The sequence below is a fragment of the Alligator sinensis genome, unplaced genomic scaffold (assembly GCF_000455745.1).
Source record: "Alligator sinensis unplaced genomic scaffold, ASM45574v1 scaffold777_1, whole genome shotgun sequence".
Classification (NCBI taxonomy): Eukaryota; Metazoa; Chordata; order Crocodylia; family Alligatoridae; genus Alligator; species Alligator sinensis.
This window is the reverse complement of record NW_005841882.1, coordinates 820,973-838,119: the sequence shown is the minus strand read 5'-3', so window position 1 is coordinate 838,119 and position 17,147 is coordinate 820,973. Positions and strand designations below refer to the sequence as shown.

The window sequence follows — 17,147 nt, the reverse complement described above, 5'->3', positions numbered from 1 at the left end:
GCTGGGACAGCAGGCGGGGGTCAGGGGGCACATGGGGGGTTTGGGGGAACAGGCAGGGGATGGCGCCTGGCAGGGGTCCCTCCATGGTCCTCTCCCCCCTCCTCCAGCCTCCCCTCCCCCACCCCCTACATACCATCATGGAGTCCAGGTCTAGCTCCCTGCTGCAGTGGGCGGGGACTGCTCGAATTGCCGAAGCTCTCCAAATGTTTTCTAAATTGATTCGGAGAGCTTTGAATCAATTTGGATCTTTTAACTGGTCCCCCGATTCAGTTTGGATTCAGGCCGAATCTCCTCTGAATCGAATCAGCACCCAAAGCTTCACACAGCCCTAGTGCCTATACTGATATAATGATAATTAGCATGCGTCTGACACCAGCTTCATATGAGGTGAAATAGTACTTTCATAAAAATGGAAACATCTAATTACAAAAGTATGTACAGAGAACAAGTCAGTCCTCATCTTTTCTAAAGTGAACCACAACTGAAGATGTTACTTAGAAGCAGGGATCTGCTCACCCAATACCTTTGATTGATCGGAGGGTAAGTTGATACCCAACTGAGATAGAAACAAAGAATCTGATCCTGGAGTTCTTCTCAATAGGAGTAATCCCAGTGTATGATCCCAACCCTCATATGGACAAAGTGCTGTAGACCTGGAACACCAAGCATATTATGAGTGCTTACCTATAAGAAGAAATTTACTGACACAGTTATGCTGGTACAAGTATACTTCTGTGGTTATACTGCTATAACACCATATGTGGATGCTTCTTCTGATGTAAGAGACTAGGGACAGAAGTTACAGACAACAGAGGGGCACTGTGAGCAGGTGATGCTGTATATTAGGGGTGTGCAAAGCGGGCCCTATTTGATTCGGCCCAAATCAGGGACAGTGATTCAATTTGTTTGTTCAGATCACTGTCCCTGATTTAATTTGGCTGAATCTGAATCTGAAGGTTCGATGCTGATTCGGAGAATCAGCAATTCGGACATAGACACAGCTTTAAAAGCTTTTTCTACATACCTTGAGGTAGCAGGCACGGCTTGTGATTGCTGCGATGCTAGGGCATGTTGAGTGTGCTCGACATCCTTCATGTGCTTGGTGGCAAACGCTGAAGTACTTCTGGTCTACCAGGGAGTGCACTGGGGGGTCCCCCGCACCTCCCCGGCTCAGCAATCGGCTGCAGGAGGACCCTGGGTGCGCCCCCCCGACTCAGGAGGCACCAGTCACTGAGACAGGGTGGTGTGGGGGGGCCCCTGCACGCTCCCCAATAGACCCAGAAGTTGACCAGAAGTGCTTTTGGTCCACTTCCAGGTCTGCTGCTGATCGAGCTAGGGAGCCCCCCATGCTTCTGCGGGACACTCTATGCACCCCAACATTGCAGCAATCATGAGCCCCTGCTACCTAGAGGTATGTAGAAAAAACATTTAAAGCTGTCTCTATGTCCGAATCTCTGAATATTTCTGAATCTCTCTGAATCGATTCAGAGGGTTCCGATTCGATTCAGAGAGATGAAAGGGTCCTCTGATTTGATTTGGATTTGGAGATTCAGCCACTGAATCAGGCCAAATCTCTGCTGAATCAAATCAGAGAATGAAGCTTTGCACAGCCCTAGTGTATATGACACTGGTAGAGGGGCAAGGGAATGAATCACAGGGCTAGGGACAGAAGTTACACATAAACCAGTTTAAGTGATCAGCAGGGATCCAGGCTTTCCATTACCCATGGAAAAATGAAGAAAACCACAGATTCCCTGTTTTTATCAGAGAAAACAACAATTTCCCCTTTTAGCAGAGAAATCCGTGACAGCCCTAGTGTATATGACACTGGTAGAGGGGCAAGGGAATGAATCACAGGGCTAGGGACAGAAGTTACACATAAACCAGTTTAAGTGATCAGCAGGGATCCAGGCTTTCCATTACCCATGGAAAAATGAAGAAAACCACAGATTCCCTGTTTTTATCAGAGAAAACAACAATTTCCCCTTTTAGCAGAGAAATCCGTGTATGCTCCACTTTTGCAAAGAGCTCTTGCAGGCTGGAACTGTTCCAGCCTGCAAAAGCCAATTGCAGAAAGGGCGGGAAACCCCCAGCCCTGGGCCTGAGCCTCTGAGTCAGCCAAGGCTGGGCTCAGTCTCAGGCTCAGACTCGCCCTTCGCTCCTGGACCCTAGAGCTAAGTGGGGCTTGGCGATTGTGGGACAGGGCTGGGGAAGGCAGCTGGGGGCTGAGGGAGTGGGGATTGCTGCCGGCCACAGGCAGCACACCGCAGCTGGGAGGCGGGTCGGGGGGGTGAGGGCAGGCGCCCTCTGTGGGCCACACACATGATGGCCGCCCTGACAGGGGTTCACACATGGAGGCCACCACCACCATGCCCTGCGCTGCCTTCCCGTGGCCGACCACATGGCTTTGCGGCCAAGTGACGCAGGGCTCAGTGTGGTGGTGCCCACCATGTACGGGCCTCACACACCACCCGGCCGGCTGCCCAAGGGAGGGGGAGGCGGGGAGCTTGCATGTGGCTGGCTGCACAGCTCAGTGGCCACGGCTCTACAGTGGTGGTGAGGGATGGTGGCTGTGGGGGGGGTTCACATGCAGCAGCCGCTGCTGCTTACCTGTGGAGCTGTGCCAGCGGTGGTGGCTGCTCCGTGCAAAACCTTCCCATGCCACCTCTGCCACCATGGAGCCATGCCCGCAGAGCTGTGCAGCTGACTGCAGGATGGCAGCGGCAGTGTGGTGCTGGCCGTGACTGCTGCGTGACAAGGGATGGTGGTGGGGGTGGCTGCATGCCGCCCGGCTGCCACCACACTGCTGTTGCCACCCTGTGGCCGGCCGCACAGCTCTGCGGGCATGGTTCCGTGGTGGCAGCAGCAGCACAGGGAAGTTTTTCATGCAGCGGCCGCCACCGCTGACACCGCTCCACAGGTAAGCGGCAGCAGCCGCCACATACAAGCCACCATCCCTCGCCACCACTGCAGAGCCATGGCCACCGAGCCATGCAACCGGTCTCATGCGAGCTCCTCTCCCCCTCTTCCTCTTCCACCCTTGGCCAGCTGGCTGGGTGGCATGTGTGTGGCCCGCACATGGTGGGCACCACCACACTGCACCGCGCGTCACTTGCCCACAAGGCCCCCCACTCCTCCAGCCAGCACACAGCCGCCACCACCCCGCATCACTGCGGAACCGTGCGGCTGGTTGCGGGGCATAAGTGTAGTGGCGGCCGCTGCATGCGAGTCCTCCTCCCCACCCTCCTGATGAGGAGTGTCAGGAGGGCTGAGGAGGCTGTGGGGGACCTTTCATTTTTATCATAGATTTTGGGTTTTTAATCAGAGAATTTGCAATTTTTAATCAGATAAACCAGGATCCCTGGTGATCAGAAACTGGTTTAAACCTGTAACAGAACAAAAGTTCAGTGCACATAAACCAATTTCAAAATGGCTGAAACTGGTTTACAATAAACCTGGTTAAACCAGATTTAACTGATTTGGGTCAAACCGGTTTATCAAACTTCTGTCCCAGCCCCCTTCCTGGTTCAAGTTAAATCAGAATTCCCCAGCATCCCAGCATGCCTTCCAGCCCTGGGCTGTGCTGTGCTCTGCTGTCTGCTCCAGAGAGCAGGGCTGACCCTGCCCCTCTGCTCCCTAGCTAGAGGAGTGAAGGCTGGCCGACAAGGGGCTGAGGGGGGCAAGCCTGGCTGGGGATGCAGCCAAGTCTATGGGTGGAGGGGGAGTTGCCCCCCACCCAGCAAACCCCAGCTGGGGTCTGGTATCAGGGAGGGGGCTTAGATACCCTGCTTACTTAGTGCTGTCTGCAACTGTGGCTTATAAATCCCACAGGCACCTGGAAGCAGGAAGAGGGAGTGATGAGCAACCCTGCAGAGTCCTGTTGCTTTAATTCTGGACTGTAAATCCCAGAGACCTCAGGGGTATCAGGAAGAGAAAGTGAACACACAGCCAGAGACCTGTTCTTGAGGTTCCCCTGGTTACTGGCTTGAGCCACTGTAGGCATGAGGCCACATTTCCTGAATCAAAGGTAAATGTCTGGTCACTTCTGTTTCAATTAATCTGTGTATTTTAGACTAACCTGTAAAGACCGAATCAATTCAGCCTCAGGCTTTTGGCTGTCTGTACCTAGCCAGAGTGTCCACATGGTGAGCTGTGCTGGCATAACTGCAGTGGTATAACCAGTGTGATTAAGTGGATAAATTTCCCTGTGTACACCAGCCCTTTGACCATGCAGCAACTCTAATTTAACAGCATGTAAGCAATATAGAAAAATCAGTTAGGGCCACAAATGTTAAAAAGAGTTAACCCAAAGAATTTTAAGGGTAGAAAAATTATCCCTGCTAAGTAATACTTGAATTTGTATATACATCTATAATATTATGATTACAGATAATAACTACAATAATGCTAACATGATGATGATATACTTTTATTTGCAGTGCAGTAGTGCCTAAAGGTCCCTATCCTGGATCATGCCTTGTTACATTGGAATTTATAGTGAGCTAGGTATAAAAATTATTTTAGCCAAAATCACAAGAGAATCTTAAAGGGTAATGTCTCTGCCTACTTATAAACAGAGGAAATCTATTCAGACTTTCTGAGGGCTCCAGACTACTTTAAACTTTTGGTAATTTGACCAAAGATGTGATGCTATGCAACTCAGTTCCTGCTGGGTGACATCATTACTTCACAGAATCATAGAATTATAGAAAATTTAGGGTCGAAAGGGACCTCTAGCCCAACCCCATGCTCAAAGCAGAATCATTCCCAACTAGATCATTTTGGGCAAGGCTTTGTCTAGCCAGGTCTTAAAACCTCCCAGGATGGAGAGTCCACAACCCCTCTACGTAATGTGTTCCAATGTTTTACTACTCTCCTAGGTAAAAAAAAAATCCTAATATCTAACCTAAACTTCCCTTGCTGCAACTTCAGACTATTTCTCCTTGCTCTGTCATCTGCTACCACTAAGAACAGTCTAGCTGCATCCCCTTCAGATAGTTGAAGGCTGCTATTAAATCCCCTCTCAGTTTTCTCTTGTCTAGACTAAATAAGTCCAGTCCCCTCAACCTGTCCTCATCTGTCATGTGCCCCAGCCCCCTCACCATTTTTGCTGCCCTCCACTGGACTCTCCAATTTATTTACACCCTTTCTGTAGTGGAGGGCCCAAAACTGAACACAGTACTCCAGATGTGACCTCACCAGTGCTGAATAGAAGGGAATAATCACTTCCCTTGATCTGCTGGCAACATTCCTACCAGTGTAGCCCAGTATGGTGTTAGCCTTCTTTGCAACAATGGCATACTGTTTGCTCATATTCAGCTTATTGTCCACTGTAACCCCCAAGTCCTTTTCTGCAGAGCTGCTGGCCAGCCATTCAGCCCCCAGTCTGCATTGGTGCATGCTATTGTTGCATCCTAAATGCAGGAATTTGCAATTGTTGTTGAACCTCCTGAGATTTCCTTTGGCCCAATCCTCCAATTTGTCTAGGTCACTCTGAATCCTAGCCCTACCCTCCAGCATATCAACTACTCTTCCCAGCTTGCTGTCATCTGCAGAATTGCTGAGGGTGTACTCTGTGCCATCTTCCAGGTTGTTGATGAAGACATTGAACAAAATTGGCCCCCGGACTGATCCCTGGGGCACTCCATTTGATAGCAGCTGCCAACTAGACATCAAGCCATTGATTACTACCCTCTAAGCCCAATGCCAGTTTTCTATCCACCTTATAGTTCATTCATCCAGCCTGTACTTCCTTACCTTGCCTGTGAGAATGTTTTGGGAGATCATATCAAAAGACTTGCTAAAATGAAGGTATACCACATCCACTAGTCTCCCTGTGTCTACAGAGTCAGTCATCTCATCATAGAAGGCAATCAGGTTGGCCAGGCATGACTTGCTCCTCGTAATCCATGCTGACTGTTCCTAATCACCTTCTTCTCCTCCAAGTGCTTTGAGGTGGATTCCTTTAGGATCTGTCCACAATTTTTCCAGGGACTGAGGTGAGGCTGAGTGGTCTGTAGTTCCTTGGGTCCTCCTTTTTCCCTTTCTTAAATATGGGCACTCTGTTTTCTCTTTTCCAATCATTTAGGACCTCTCCTGATTGCCATGAGCTTTCAGAGATGATCACCAGTGGCTCCGCAATCTTATCAGAAAGAAGTTTCCTCATGATCACCAGGGATCCACTGTGTCCATACCCAGACTTGGGCTCACAACATTCCCACCAGTAGCTCAGCACACACACCCCTGAGCCAGACAACAAGTTTGATGCTGGGAGAAGCGGGGCTTGGAAGATAGGATTCTCCAAGCTCCCGCTCTGCGATCCCAGAGCCAGGGCTGGGAAATAAGAATCTCCCAACCCCTGCTCCACTATCACAGAGCAGGGGCTGGGAGCTCCCTTCTGCTGGAGCAGGGGGACATTGTCTCCACCCGGGATCCAGTGGCAGGGCCTGCCCCAGCAGGAGGCAGCTTCTGGGGGCATGGAGCAATCTCCCAGACCCTGCTAGAAGACAGCTGTCTCCTGGCCTCATGCTCCCTGCCAGCCCCTGGGCTAGGACCCAGGGGGAGCCTAGCACTCCTTCTGGCTGTTGCAAGGGGCCAGTGCAGGGCCAGCAGGGGTGGGAGCAGACTGCTACCATGAGCAGCAAATATGCTCTCGCTTCCCTGCATGTGTAGATGCCTGCTTGGGTAAACTATTCTAGAGTAAACCCACCGTGGAGCATTTGCAGTTGTAGATGCACTCACTGAGTAAATTAAATTAGCCTCACACAGTTTAACCTTGCACAGCTAGCTAGTAATTATGCAGCAGATCACCTGAGGTCTTAATGACCTTGGCAACAGGGTTGGGGTTATATTTTCACATGGATAAACTGTTCTTGTACAGTTTCTTCAGTGTATTAAACACAAATGAGTTATTCTTTAACAGCAGGCCAGCATGTCTTCCCATTCCAGTTATTTCCTCACCACCTAAAATATATATTTGGGTTTGTGGAACCACTGAAAGAAAAAAGAAACCAAATTTCCCCGTAATTACTATTTTCCCCATGATTCCTGCTAGAGGAAATTGTTAAGGACAGAGACCCCTATTGCAGGTTTTATTTTGTGGAATTCTTCCTATTTACAACTCTTAGAGCAACTGGTAGTGTTTATTGATCTTTGACCACAGCTGTTCTGTTCTTGCAGGAAGACTGAGATGGATTATTCTCAGCCCTCCCATGTGAAGCTTTAAGTGAACTTCTGTCTTGCTTCCCTGAAGAGGTCTCAGTGGCAGCAGATGGAGAAGCTTTTCAGGAACTGGTACTCAAGGATGCACACAAAGCAACAAAAAAAAAATGTTTTGGCTTCATGCCAACCACAAAGAAAAATAATTGTTTAAGGTAAATTGTAAGATCCCTGTAATAAGTGGGAATGGGGAGAAAGAACTGAGAGAGCCATGCAGATAACAGAGGGGAGGGCTGTGGCAGCAAGCAGGTCAGTAGTTGGTTCAGAAAGGACCGAGGGGCACCTAGGGCTGCATTGGATGACATGAACTTCAAGTTCTAATACTCTTGAACTCCTGTCACTTAATCCCATAAATCGGTTCACCTATTTGACTAACCTACAAACTTGATAAGAATGAACGTATAGGGTTATAGTATTAATACTGCACATATACACAGACTCACAGACAAACACATACCACCATACCTATACATATGATCCCAAGCCACCACCCCAGATCCAAACACTCCTAACTTTGGGGTTGTTTGAATACAAAACCCAGGTTCTGTTCCAAATTATGCAAATAGCCCTTCTTATTACAGTAAACTGAACACCGGGATCTTTGGAATCTGTTTTCAAATTTGTAGGTAGGCAATATAGCACTTTTCATCCTCAAGTGCTTTGCAAACAATGGTGAGGCAGCTGTCTCTGGGACAGGAACAACAACTGACCGATAAAGAGCCACCCAGCAGTAGAGGATACAGCATGAATGTCACACTAATAAGAGTCTGTAACTTCCCAATGGAGGGGAAAAAAGGAAAAGAGAAGGGAAGAATATCGTTACTTCCTTACCTCTCTGTAGACTCAAAAGAAAAATGCAGCAGATAACTGTAAATAACAAATCCATTCCAGAAACAAGGCACAAATCTCAACCTGTACATTCAGCAAGAAGAAAATCTACATGTTCTTTTGTGTCCCTTCAACACACCCCAAAAAGTTTTCCTGTTATTCATACAGTTTATGCTGCCCAAGCCTGGGCAAAATGCAGTCAGTAATTCAAGCTTTCTAAAGCCAGAAAGCTTCAGTGTTTTCTGTAACAGCCTCCACACCAATCAGCAGCTTCCTTTCCTCCCCCTACTCTGTGGTGGGAGGTACAGCTGGAAACGTGTCAGTGTAAGAACAAGACCATGCTTCATAAATATTCCCTCAGCCTGTCTAGAGACATATGTCCTTGAGAAAAATACCAAAATCCTGTCATGTATTGACACAATAATCACACTTCACTTTTTGCTCCTTCAGAAGCCATATGCATAGAAGAATCCATTCTGTGAAAGATGTATCCAACCTGGAGACCTTTGGTTTTATGTGTTTGGTTTTTCTGTAGGAAAGAAATATCAAGAGTATATATTCGTGCACCAAAGACTTCACATCCAGCCCAAGTATTTGTCTTATTTGGACTGCTTTAATTTTAGGATCTAAATACTTCTCACATCCTTTAGAAGGAAGCATATTACTGAATATTTCACTAACAGACTTTCCTTTTAAAGACTCAGTTTGACACACAGAAGAAAAGCAAAACCTTCTGAACGTAGAGTTCAGTGTTTTCTCCTGACTGGCCCAAAGAAGTTGATTGAATTTCTCTACATCAGGAGTCTAAAACTCATCAGGCCCTGCAGGCTGGATGAGTGGCACACAGACAGTCCACAGGAGAGATAAGAAAAACAGACTGCCTCCAGGTACTGCATGTAGTATATACCCTAGACTATTCCTGAAGGCCATATGCAGGGTCCAGTGCTGGGGCCAGTGTGCACTGAAGTCAGCGTGTAAGTCAGTCTGTGGCATGCTACATGCATATTAGCACCATGGGCTGGATGAAAAGGTCTGCGGGCCATATCTTTGATAGCCCTGCTCTAGGTAAGTTTAGAGTCATCATAATGTTTCTAATGTACTTTATAAAAAAATATAGAGATATACTAGTGGAATTAGTGGCTTCTTTAACCACAGGATGTTGTTTCAAGAAGAAGGGAAGAGAAAGAGAAAGAGCTAGGAAGAGATGGGATATACCCAACAAAGAGAGAGAAGAGCATCTTTGCAGAGAAGTTCACTAGCAAGGACAGATTTAAAGTAGGTTCACTGGGGGATGGTGCCCTGAGGTAAGTGGGGAAATGGGTGACCCAGAGAAAGCACAAGCAGGAGGGCACAACAGGGGAGGCCTTCTCATTCTTCCTGAGAAAGTAGAGAAATCGGCTAGTTACCTCAGGTGTCTGTACACAAATGCATGGAGCCTGGGAAACAAGCATGAAGAATTGGAAGTCCTTGCATGGTCATGGAACTATGATGTAACTGGAATAACAGAAACTTGGTGGGATAGCTCATATGACTGGAGCACTGTCATGGATGGATACAAACTGTTTAGGAAGAACAGGCAGGGGAGAAGAGGAGGAAGAGCTGCACTTTATGTAAAAGAGCTGTATGATTGCTCAGAACTCCAGTATGTAACTGGAGATAAGCCTGTTGAAAATCGCTAGGCATGGGGCAGGCGGGTGTGCTATAGATCAGCAGACCAGAAGGATGCGGTGGATGAGACTTCCTTCAAACAGCGAAAGTTTCCTGATCACAGGCCCTGGTTCTCATGGGGAACTTCAATCACCCCGACATCTGCTGGGGTGGCAATACAGCAGTGCACAGGCAATCCAGAAAGTTTTTGGAGAGTGTTGGGGATAACATCCTGATGCAAGTGTTGGAGAGACCAACTAGGGGCCATGTTCTTCTTGACTTGCTGCTCACAAATACAGAAGACTAGGTGGAAAACAGAGAAGTAGATGGCAACTTGGGCAGCAGCGACCACAAGATGATTGAGTTCAGGATCCTGAGGAAAGGAAGAAAGGAGAGCAGCAAAATAAGTACACTGTATGTCAGAAAAGGAGATTTCAACTGGTTCAGGGACCTGGTGGACAGATTCCCCTGGGAGGCCTATCTGAAGGGGAAAATAATCCAGGGAAACTAGTTGTATGTTCAATAAACCTTACTAAGTGGACAGGAGCGAAACATCCCGATGCACAGGAAGACTAGCAAGTATGGCAGAAGACCAGCTTGGCTTGAACTTAATCATCAGTGAGCTAAAACACAAAAAAGAATCTTAAAAGAAGTGGAAACTTGGACAAACAATTAGGAAGGAGTATAAGAGTATTGCTTGGGCATGCAGGGATGAAATTAGGAAGGCAAAAGCACAACTGGAGTTGCAGCTAGCAAGAGATGTGAAGGGTAACAAGAGTTTCTACAAGTATGTCAGCAACAAGAGGAGAGTCAGGGAAATTGTGGGTCCCTGACTGAATGCGGGGGGAGGGGGGATGGAAACGTAGTGTCAGAGTGTCAGAGGATGCAAAAAGGGCTGAAGTACTCAATACCTTTTTCAACAGTGGTGAAAGAATTAGTTAGGGACTTTTTAGAAAAGCTGGATGTGTACAAGTCCATGGGGCCAGATGGGATGCACCTGAGGTTGCTGAGAGAATTGGCTGACATGATTTCAGAGCTGCTGGCCATCATCTTTGAAAGCTCATGGTGACTGGGAGAGGTCCTAGACAATTGGAAAAGGGCAAATATAAGGCACATCTTTAAAAAAAGAGAAGAAGGAGGATCCAGGGAACTACAGACCGGTCAGCCTCAACTGAGTCCTTGCAAAAAGCATGAAGAAGTTTCTCAAGAAATTCATTTCTAAGCACTTGGAAGAGAAGAAGGTGATTAAGAACAGACAACATGGATTCAACAAAGGCAAGACATGCTTGACCAATATGACTGCCTTCTATGACAAGATGACTGGCTCTGGGGAGACCAGTGGATGTGGTATACTTTGACATTAGCAAGGCTTTTGATACAGTCTCCCACAACATTCTTTCAAGCAAGCTTAGGAATTCTGGGTTGGATGAATGGACTGTAAGGTGGACAGAAAACTGGCTGGATCATCAGGATCAGAGGGTAGTAGTCAGTGGCTCCCTGGATCGTTATAGCAGTCAGTGGCTCTGTGTCTAGTTAGCAGCCGGTATCAAGTGGAGTACCCCAGGGTTCAGTCCTGAGATTGGTTTTGTTCAATATTTTCATCAATGACCTGGAAGATGGGATGGAGTGCAACCTTAGCAAGTCTGCAGATGATATCAAACTGGGGGAGCAGTAGATATGCTGGAGAGTAGGGCTAGGATTCAGAAAGACCTTGACAAATTGGAGGATTGGACCAAAAGAAAACTCATGAGATTCAGTAAGGACAAGTACAAAGTCCTAGACATAGAACAGAATAATCCCATGCACTGGTACAGGCTGGGGACTGACTGCAGCTCTGCAAAAAAGGACCTGGGGATAACAATGGACAGTATGCTGAATATGAGCCAATAGTGTGCCCTTGTGACATACTGAGCTGCATTAGTCGGAGGGCTGCCAGCAGATCGAGGGAAGTGATTACTCCCTTCTATTCGGCACTGGTGAGGTCACTTCTGGAGTACTGTGTCCAGTTTTGGGCTCCCCACTACAGAAAGGATGTGGAAAAATTAGACAGAGTCCAGCATAGGGCAACAAAAATGGTTAGGAGCCTGGGGGACATGACTTCTGAGAAGAGGCTGAGGGGACTGGACTTATTTAGTCTGGAAAAAAGAAGACTGAGGGGGGATTTAATAGCAACCTTCAACTACCTGAAGGGGGGGTTCCAAAGAGGATGGAGCTAGACTGTTCTCAGTGGTGACAGATGACTGAACAAGGAGCAATGGTCTCAGGTTGCAGCAAAGAAAGTTCAGGTTAGATACTAGGAAAAATTCTCCCATGAGGAGGGTAGTAAAATCCAGGTACAGGTTACCCAGAGAAGTTGTGGACTCTCCATCCTTGGAGGTTTTTAAGACCCAACTAGATAAAGGCTTGGGTGGGATAATTTAGTTAGGGCTGGTTCTGCTTTGAGCAGGGAGTTGAACTAGATGACCTCCTGAGGTCCCTTTCAACCCTAATTTTCTATGATTCTATGACTTATTCAGTCCTAGGACATCCAGCTTTTCCAGATAGTCCCTAACCTGTTCTTTTGCTCCTATTGGCTGCTCACCTCCTCCACAAACTGTGTTGCCAGATGCAGTAGTCAGGGAGCTGACCTTGCCTGTGAAGACTGAGGTGAAAAAGGCATTGAGCACTTCAGCCTTTTCTATATACTCTGTCACTAGCTTGCCTCCCCCGTTTAGTAAAGGACCAATACTTTCCCTGATCCTCCTCTTGTTGCTGACATACTTGTAGAAACCCTTCTTGTTACCCTTCATGTCCCTTGTTAGCTGCAATTCCAATTGTGTTTTGGCTTTCCTGATTTCATAGTCCTATACTCCTCCCTAGTTTGTCCAAGTTTTCATTTCTTGGAAGCTTCCTTTTTGCGTTTTAGCTCATGGAAGGATTCCTTTGTGGCAGGTCTGCACCCCACTCGCTGCACTGCTGGGCTCCAGGTGTGCGCATGGCCACTCCAGTGCTCTGCAGCTGGAAGTGGGGCTGTGGATTGGTCTGGCTCCTCAAAGCTCCTGGGATAAAGGGAGCCCAGATGCACACAAGGGGGGGAGCAGGAACGAGGGAGCACTGGCAGCACCTCTGGATACCTTCCCTGCAGCCAGCATGGACCGGCAGAGCCGCAGGCCAACAGACCGCCAGGCAGCACAGCAGCTCCAACCGCAGCAGAGGCTCCCCTACAGCATCTGAGCTCTCTCAGCTCTTAAAGGTACGGAGTCTACCCACACTGGAGGTGGCCTGCACAGACCAGATGGAGGCAAGAAAGAGCCTGAACCCACTGAAACTGCATCCATGCTGGATGTGGCCCACAGGTACATGCAGGGTGGCCGAGACAGGACGGAGGCAGTCCAGGACACACCAACTAGTCCTACCTGGAAAACAAGCCCAGCAGGGAGCCTGGCTACTGAACCCATCATAGCGTCATGCCTTCAGGCCCTGAGACCCAAGAGTGGGCAACGCCGGACCTGTAAGGGAAGCAAGACGTGGGAAGTCACCCCATAGGGTGTTACCAGATGTGGCCAGGGGCCAGCTGATCCAGAGCCTGGTGCTCTTGAAGTCACAACCCCGACACAGAAGTTACGTGATGGGTGCTTGGTGTAACCCACATGTAGGGGAGGAGGCGCTAAAGGAGAAGTGCCCAACACAGTGAGCATCGTTGCCCTGCTCATCTGTACCCCAGGGAGAATTTCAGTTCTAGTATCGTTAAGTTGTTCCTTTTCTGATTGGAGACACCTGTACCATCAGCTGAGAGCAGAGACAGACTGCCCAGACAGTGCTCCACATCACATCCAGATCCCACCGAGACCCAAGCCAGACACCTAAGTGGAAAGGGGTGGGGTGAAGGGGGGCGGTAAGGAGCCCCACAGAAGAAGCATCAGCTAAGGTGCCCAGGGTTTGGAAGCCACTGAACAACACCCTCCAGTGGAACCTCAAGTAACATCAAGTTGTGGCAGACCAGTAGACCCTGATGCAACATGCTTCAGCGAACAGAGCAGGCCAGCTGCAACACGGTGAGCACAGGCCTCCCACATCCCTGCTAACCCAAGCTGGTGTTCTGTTATACTTGTTTGTCTTTCTGCACATTGGGATGGTTTGTTCCTGTGTCCATGGGGAATGGGGCTGGACATGATGCACCCAAGGGTCCTAAAGTGGGGTCTTGGAGCTAGTTGGGGCTGGTCCTGCTTTGAGCAGAGGGTTGGACTAGATGACCTCCTGAGGTCCCTTCCAACTCTAATTTTGTGTTAGTCTATGAATGTAGGGCCAAATTCTGCCTTTCACGTACAAATGCATCAAAAAAACCTGGACCCAGTGCATGCACTATTGCATCCTGACTTTCCCAAAATCTGCTTTTTATTCTTAGGAAATGAGTGATTAGGAGTTTTTGAGGCAGGGTTTAAATGCATTTTACTGCATCTTCCCCATGTACTGACCATTCATGTATATCTTCTTCCATTCAGATCTTTTGCTCTTTTCACTGGTAGTCTGAGCTGACAGTTGTACGGGAGCAGCCTGGTCACACTCAGGTGCAAAATACTGTTATTCTGGAGCAGTTCACTTGAACCAATTTGGGAAAGTCAGACAAAATAATGAGAGCTAGAATTTGGCCCATAGCTTTGACTCCAGTTTCTGTGAAATACAGTATTAATAGACAAACTATACTGTTAGCAAGATTCTAAAACTACGATTCCTTGCAAAGATACGCACTCCAGATTGTGCTCAGCAGGGCTGTGCGAAGCTTTGGTCCCTGATTCGATTCGGCGGAGATTGGGCCTGTTTCGGTGGCTGAATCTCCAAATCTGAATTGAATCAGAGGACCCTTTAATCTCTCCGAATCAAATCAGAGCCCTCCGAATCAATTCAGAGAGATTTGGAAAGTTTCAGCGATTCGGACATAGACACAGCTTTAAGTGTTTTTTCTACATACCTCTAGGTAGCAGGCAGCTCATAAATGCTGTGATGGTGGGGCGCATGGAGTATCCCACAGAAGCGCAGGGGGTTCCCCAGCGTGCTCGGCACCAGACCCAGAAGTGGACCAGAAACACTTCCAGGTCCACTGGAGAGTGCACTGGAGGACCCCCTGCATCCCCCTGGCTCGGTGACTGGTGCCTCCTGGGTCTGGGGGGGCACCTGGGGCCCCCCCGTGGTCAATCGCTAAGCCGGGGGGGGGCCTCAGCGTGCTCCCTGGAAGACCCAGAAGCAGACCAGAAGTAGTTCTGGTCCACTTCCAGGTTCACTGCCGAGCATGCGGGGGGCCCCCCTGTGCTCCTGTGGGATGCTCCATCCCCCGCAGCATTGCAGTGTTCACGAACCGCACCTGGTACCTCAAGGTATGTAGAAAAATAATTTAAAGCTGAATTGAATTGGGGACAGTGATACGAATCAAGTAATCGAATCACTGCCCCCAATCTGGGCTGAATCCGAATCGAATAGGGAGTGTTTCACACACCCCTAGTGGTCAGCATTGTTAGCTTTGTCTATCTGAATTTTTTTCTCCAAAGTGTGGTGAGACCGTTCTGAGACAGTTTACTCATGTATTGTACAATAGTTAGAGTGTCTTAATATATGCAGATGGCTTACAGTCAAAGTGATTAAGCAATTTTGTTCCACAGGCTATCACAATGTAAGCAAAGGTAGCTCAGCCAGGGTATGATGACTAGTATTAAAGACAAAGCTGGTTATACTGATCATATTATAGAAAGAGTCCATGTAATTTTCACAATGGAACTTTAGAAACAAAAGCACACAGAAATACAACAAATGGACCCTGGTGCATAAGTCGCACCTAAAAAGTATTAACAGCTACTCATTGCAGTATTTGCCAGTTCTCAGGTTCCTACTGAAGTACTTAATCTTCTGTGAATTCTAGCCAGGGTTTATAGCTACATGCAAAGAGCAAGAGACAATCCCTGATTACCTGCTGCTTATCTACCACGTCTGTTTTGTGTGACAATAGATTTCCAGCTGGATTTTTAAAGTTTAATTATTCAGACAAAATATTCATCAATGTTTTTCATTGTCATGTGTCCTGACAACCTATTTGGTGGAAAGTCACACAATGGATGGAGAAATGTGTTATAGTCATTAGGTTCTCTGCACTAAGCTACACTGTAAGGTAGAATGAATATAGCAAAATGTTGTTCTGCCACTTACTAGGGTACATTTGTTGATACAATGACTTCTATAGTTTTTTTTTAATTACCCTATAAAATTGATACAGAATTATATTAATAAAATACAATTTTATTAGATGGTTTAAAAAATCTAGAAAAAAAATCACTTTTCATTAGATTATAACAGAGCAGCAGCAGCAGCTCTCTGCTGTAATTAAGTTTAAGAACTCCTTTCTGTCTGAAGGCTGACTTTACTAAATGCTCTACAATTAGACAAGATTTTTAAAAACAATATTTCTTCCCACTAGTTCTTTCAGGACCAAGCACTGGAGGCCTTTTCAGTAACAGGCAAGAGAACACTAAAACAGATGTGTTTTAAAAAGCCCCTGGCAGAAGAACACACAACAAATAAAAACAGTTTGTGACCTATTCCTGCATGTACTTACACTGAAGTCAGTGATAGGATTCCCACTGACTTGAAAAGGGAGAGACAAAGTGACCAGTATTGAAGGTACAACACTCACCCATAAACTAGATGTGGGTGAATTAAGCACCTGCAGTTGTTTTACCTTCTCTGTGTGTTTGAGCCCCCATTCAGCAAAACTTCTTAGTGTGTTTACTGACATCAGTGAGACATGAGTGTGTTTACATGCTATACTGAATTCAGGCCATAGATACTAAAGTTTATTATAAATACCCAGATAGACAGTCATATGATATATCATTGGCAGTCCCTCAGTATAAGCACAATAGTATCCACGAAATAGGAAAGTGAATTTGCAGAAGACTCAGGAGGCTGACCTAAGATCTGCTTGACTAACTGCAGATACAGTAAATAGTTCTGGGTGGAAGTTGTAGATCCTGGTGACGTTAGGTCACAGATCTTTCCCTTTGTCTCCCTTGTCTATTCACCTCCACAGTAAGGTAAATTTGCTTTTTGTACATGTTGGTACCATGGGGGATGATTCAGTGCTTCAGATTCCCCGTATTGACACTAATATTAAAATTGCATTTCTTCAGATTAAACTTCAAGATGTCCTTGAATTTCTTTTTTTGCCCACCTCTTCAACGGTGACTATTGCTGAGTTGGGACTATAGGGCTAGGGCTGTGCGAAGCTTCGGGTGCTGATTCGATTCAGAGGAGATTTGGCCCAATTTGGTGGCCAAATCTCCAAATCCAAATTGAATCGGGATGAATTAAAAGGTCTGAATCGATTTGAAGCTCTCCGAATCTTCGGAAAAGATTCGGAGAGCTTTGATGATTCGGGCAGTCCCTGCTGGTAAATAGGGGGCGGGGGGGACTCAGAGCTGGTAAATGGC

The 17,147-nt window shown here is 47.2% G+C and overlaps 1 protein-coding gene across 3 annotated transcripts in view; it reads right to left on the bottom strand.

The window, feature by feature from the left end:
* SPATA13 (spermatogenesis associated 13) overlaps positions 1–8,256 on the bottom strand; it is a 126,959-nt gene extending 118,703 nt beyond the window's left edge. The window contains exons 1-2 of one of the 3 annotated variants that reach the window (XM_025196603.1): positions 8,050–8,256; positions 524–653 (exon numbers count right to left, since the gene is read on the bottom strand). In XM_025196603.1, coding sequence (XP_025052388.1) covers positions 524–653; positions 8,050–8,138 — 219 coding nt within the window. In that variant the 5' untranslated portion in view covers positions 8,139–8,256. The remainder of the gene's footprint in view (positions 1–523; positions 654–8,049) is intronic. The other 2 variants (XM_025196609.1, XM_025196610.1) reach the window with 2 other exon arrangements.
* Between the last annotated feature and the right edge of the window lie 8,891 nt (positions 8,257–17,147).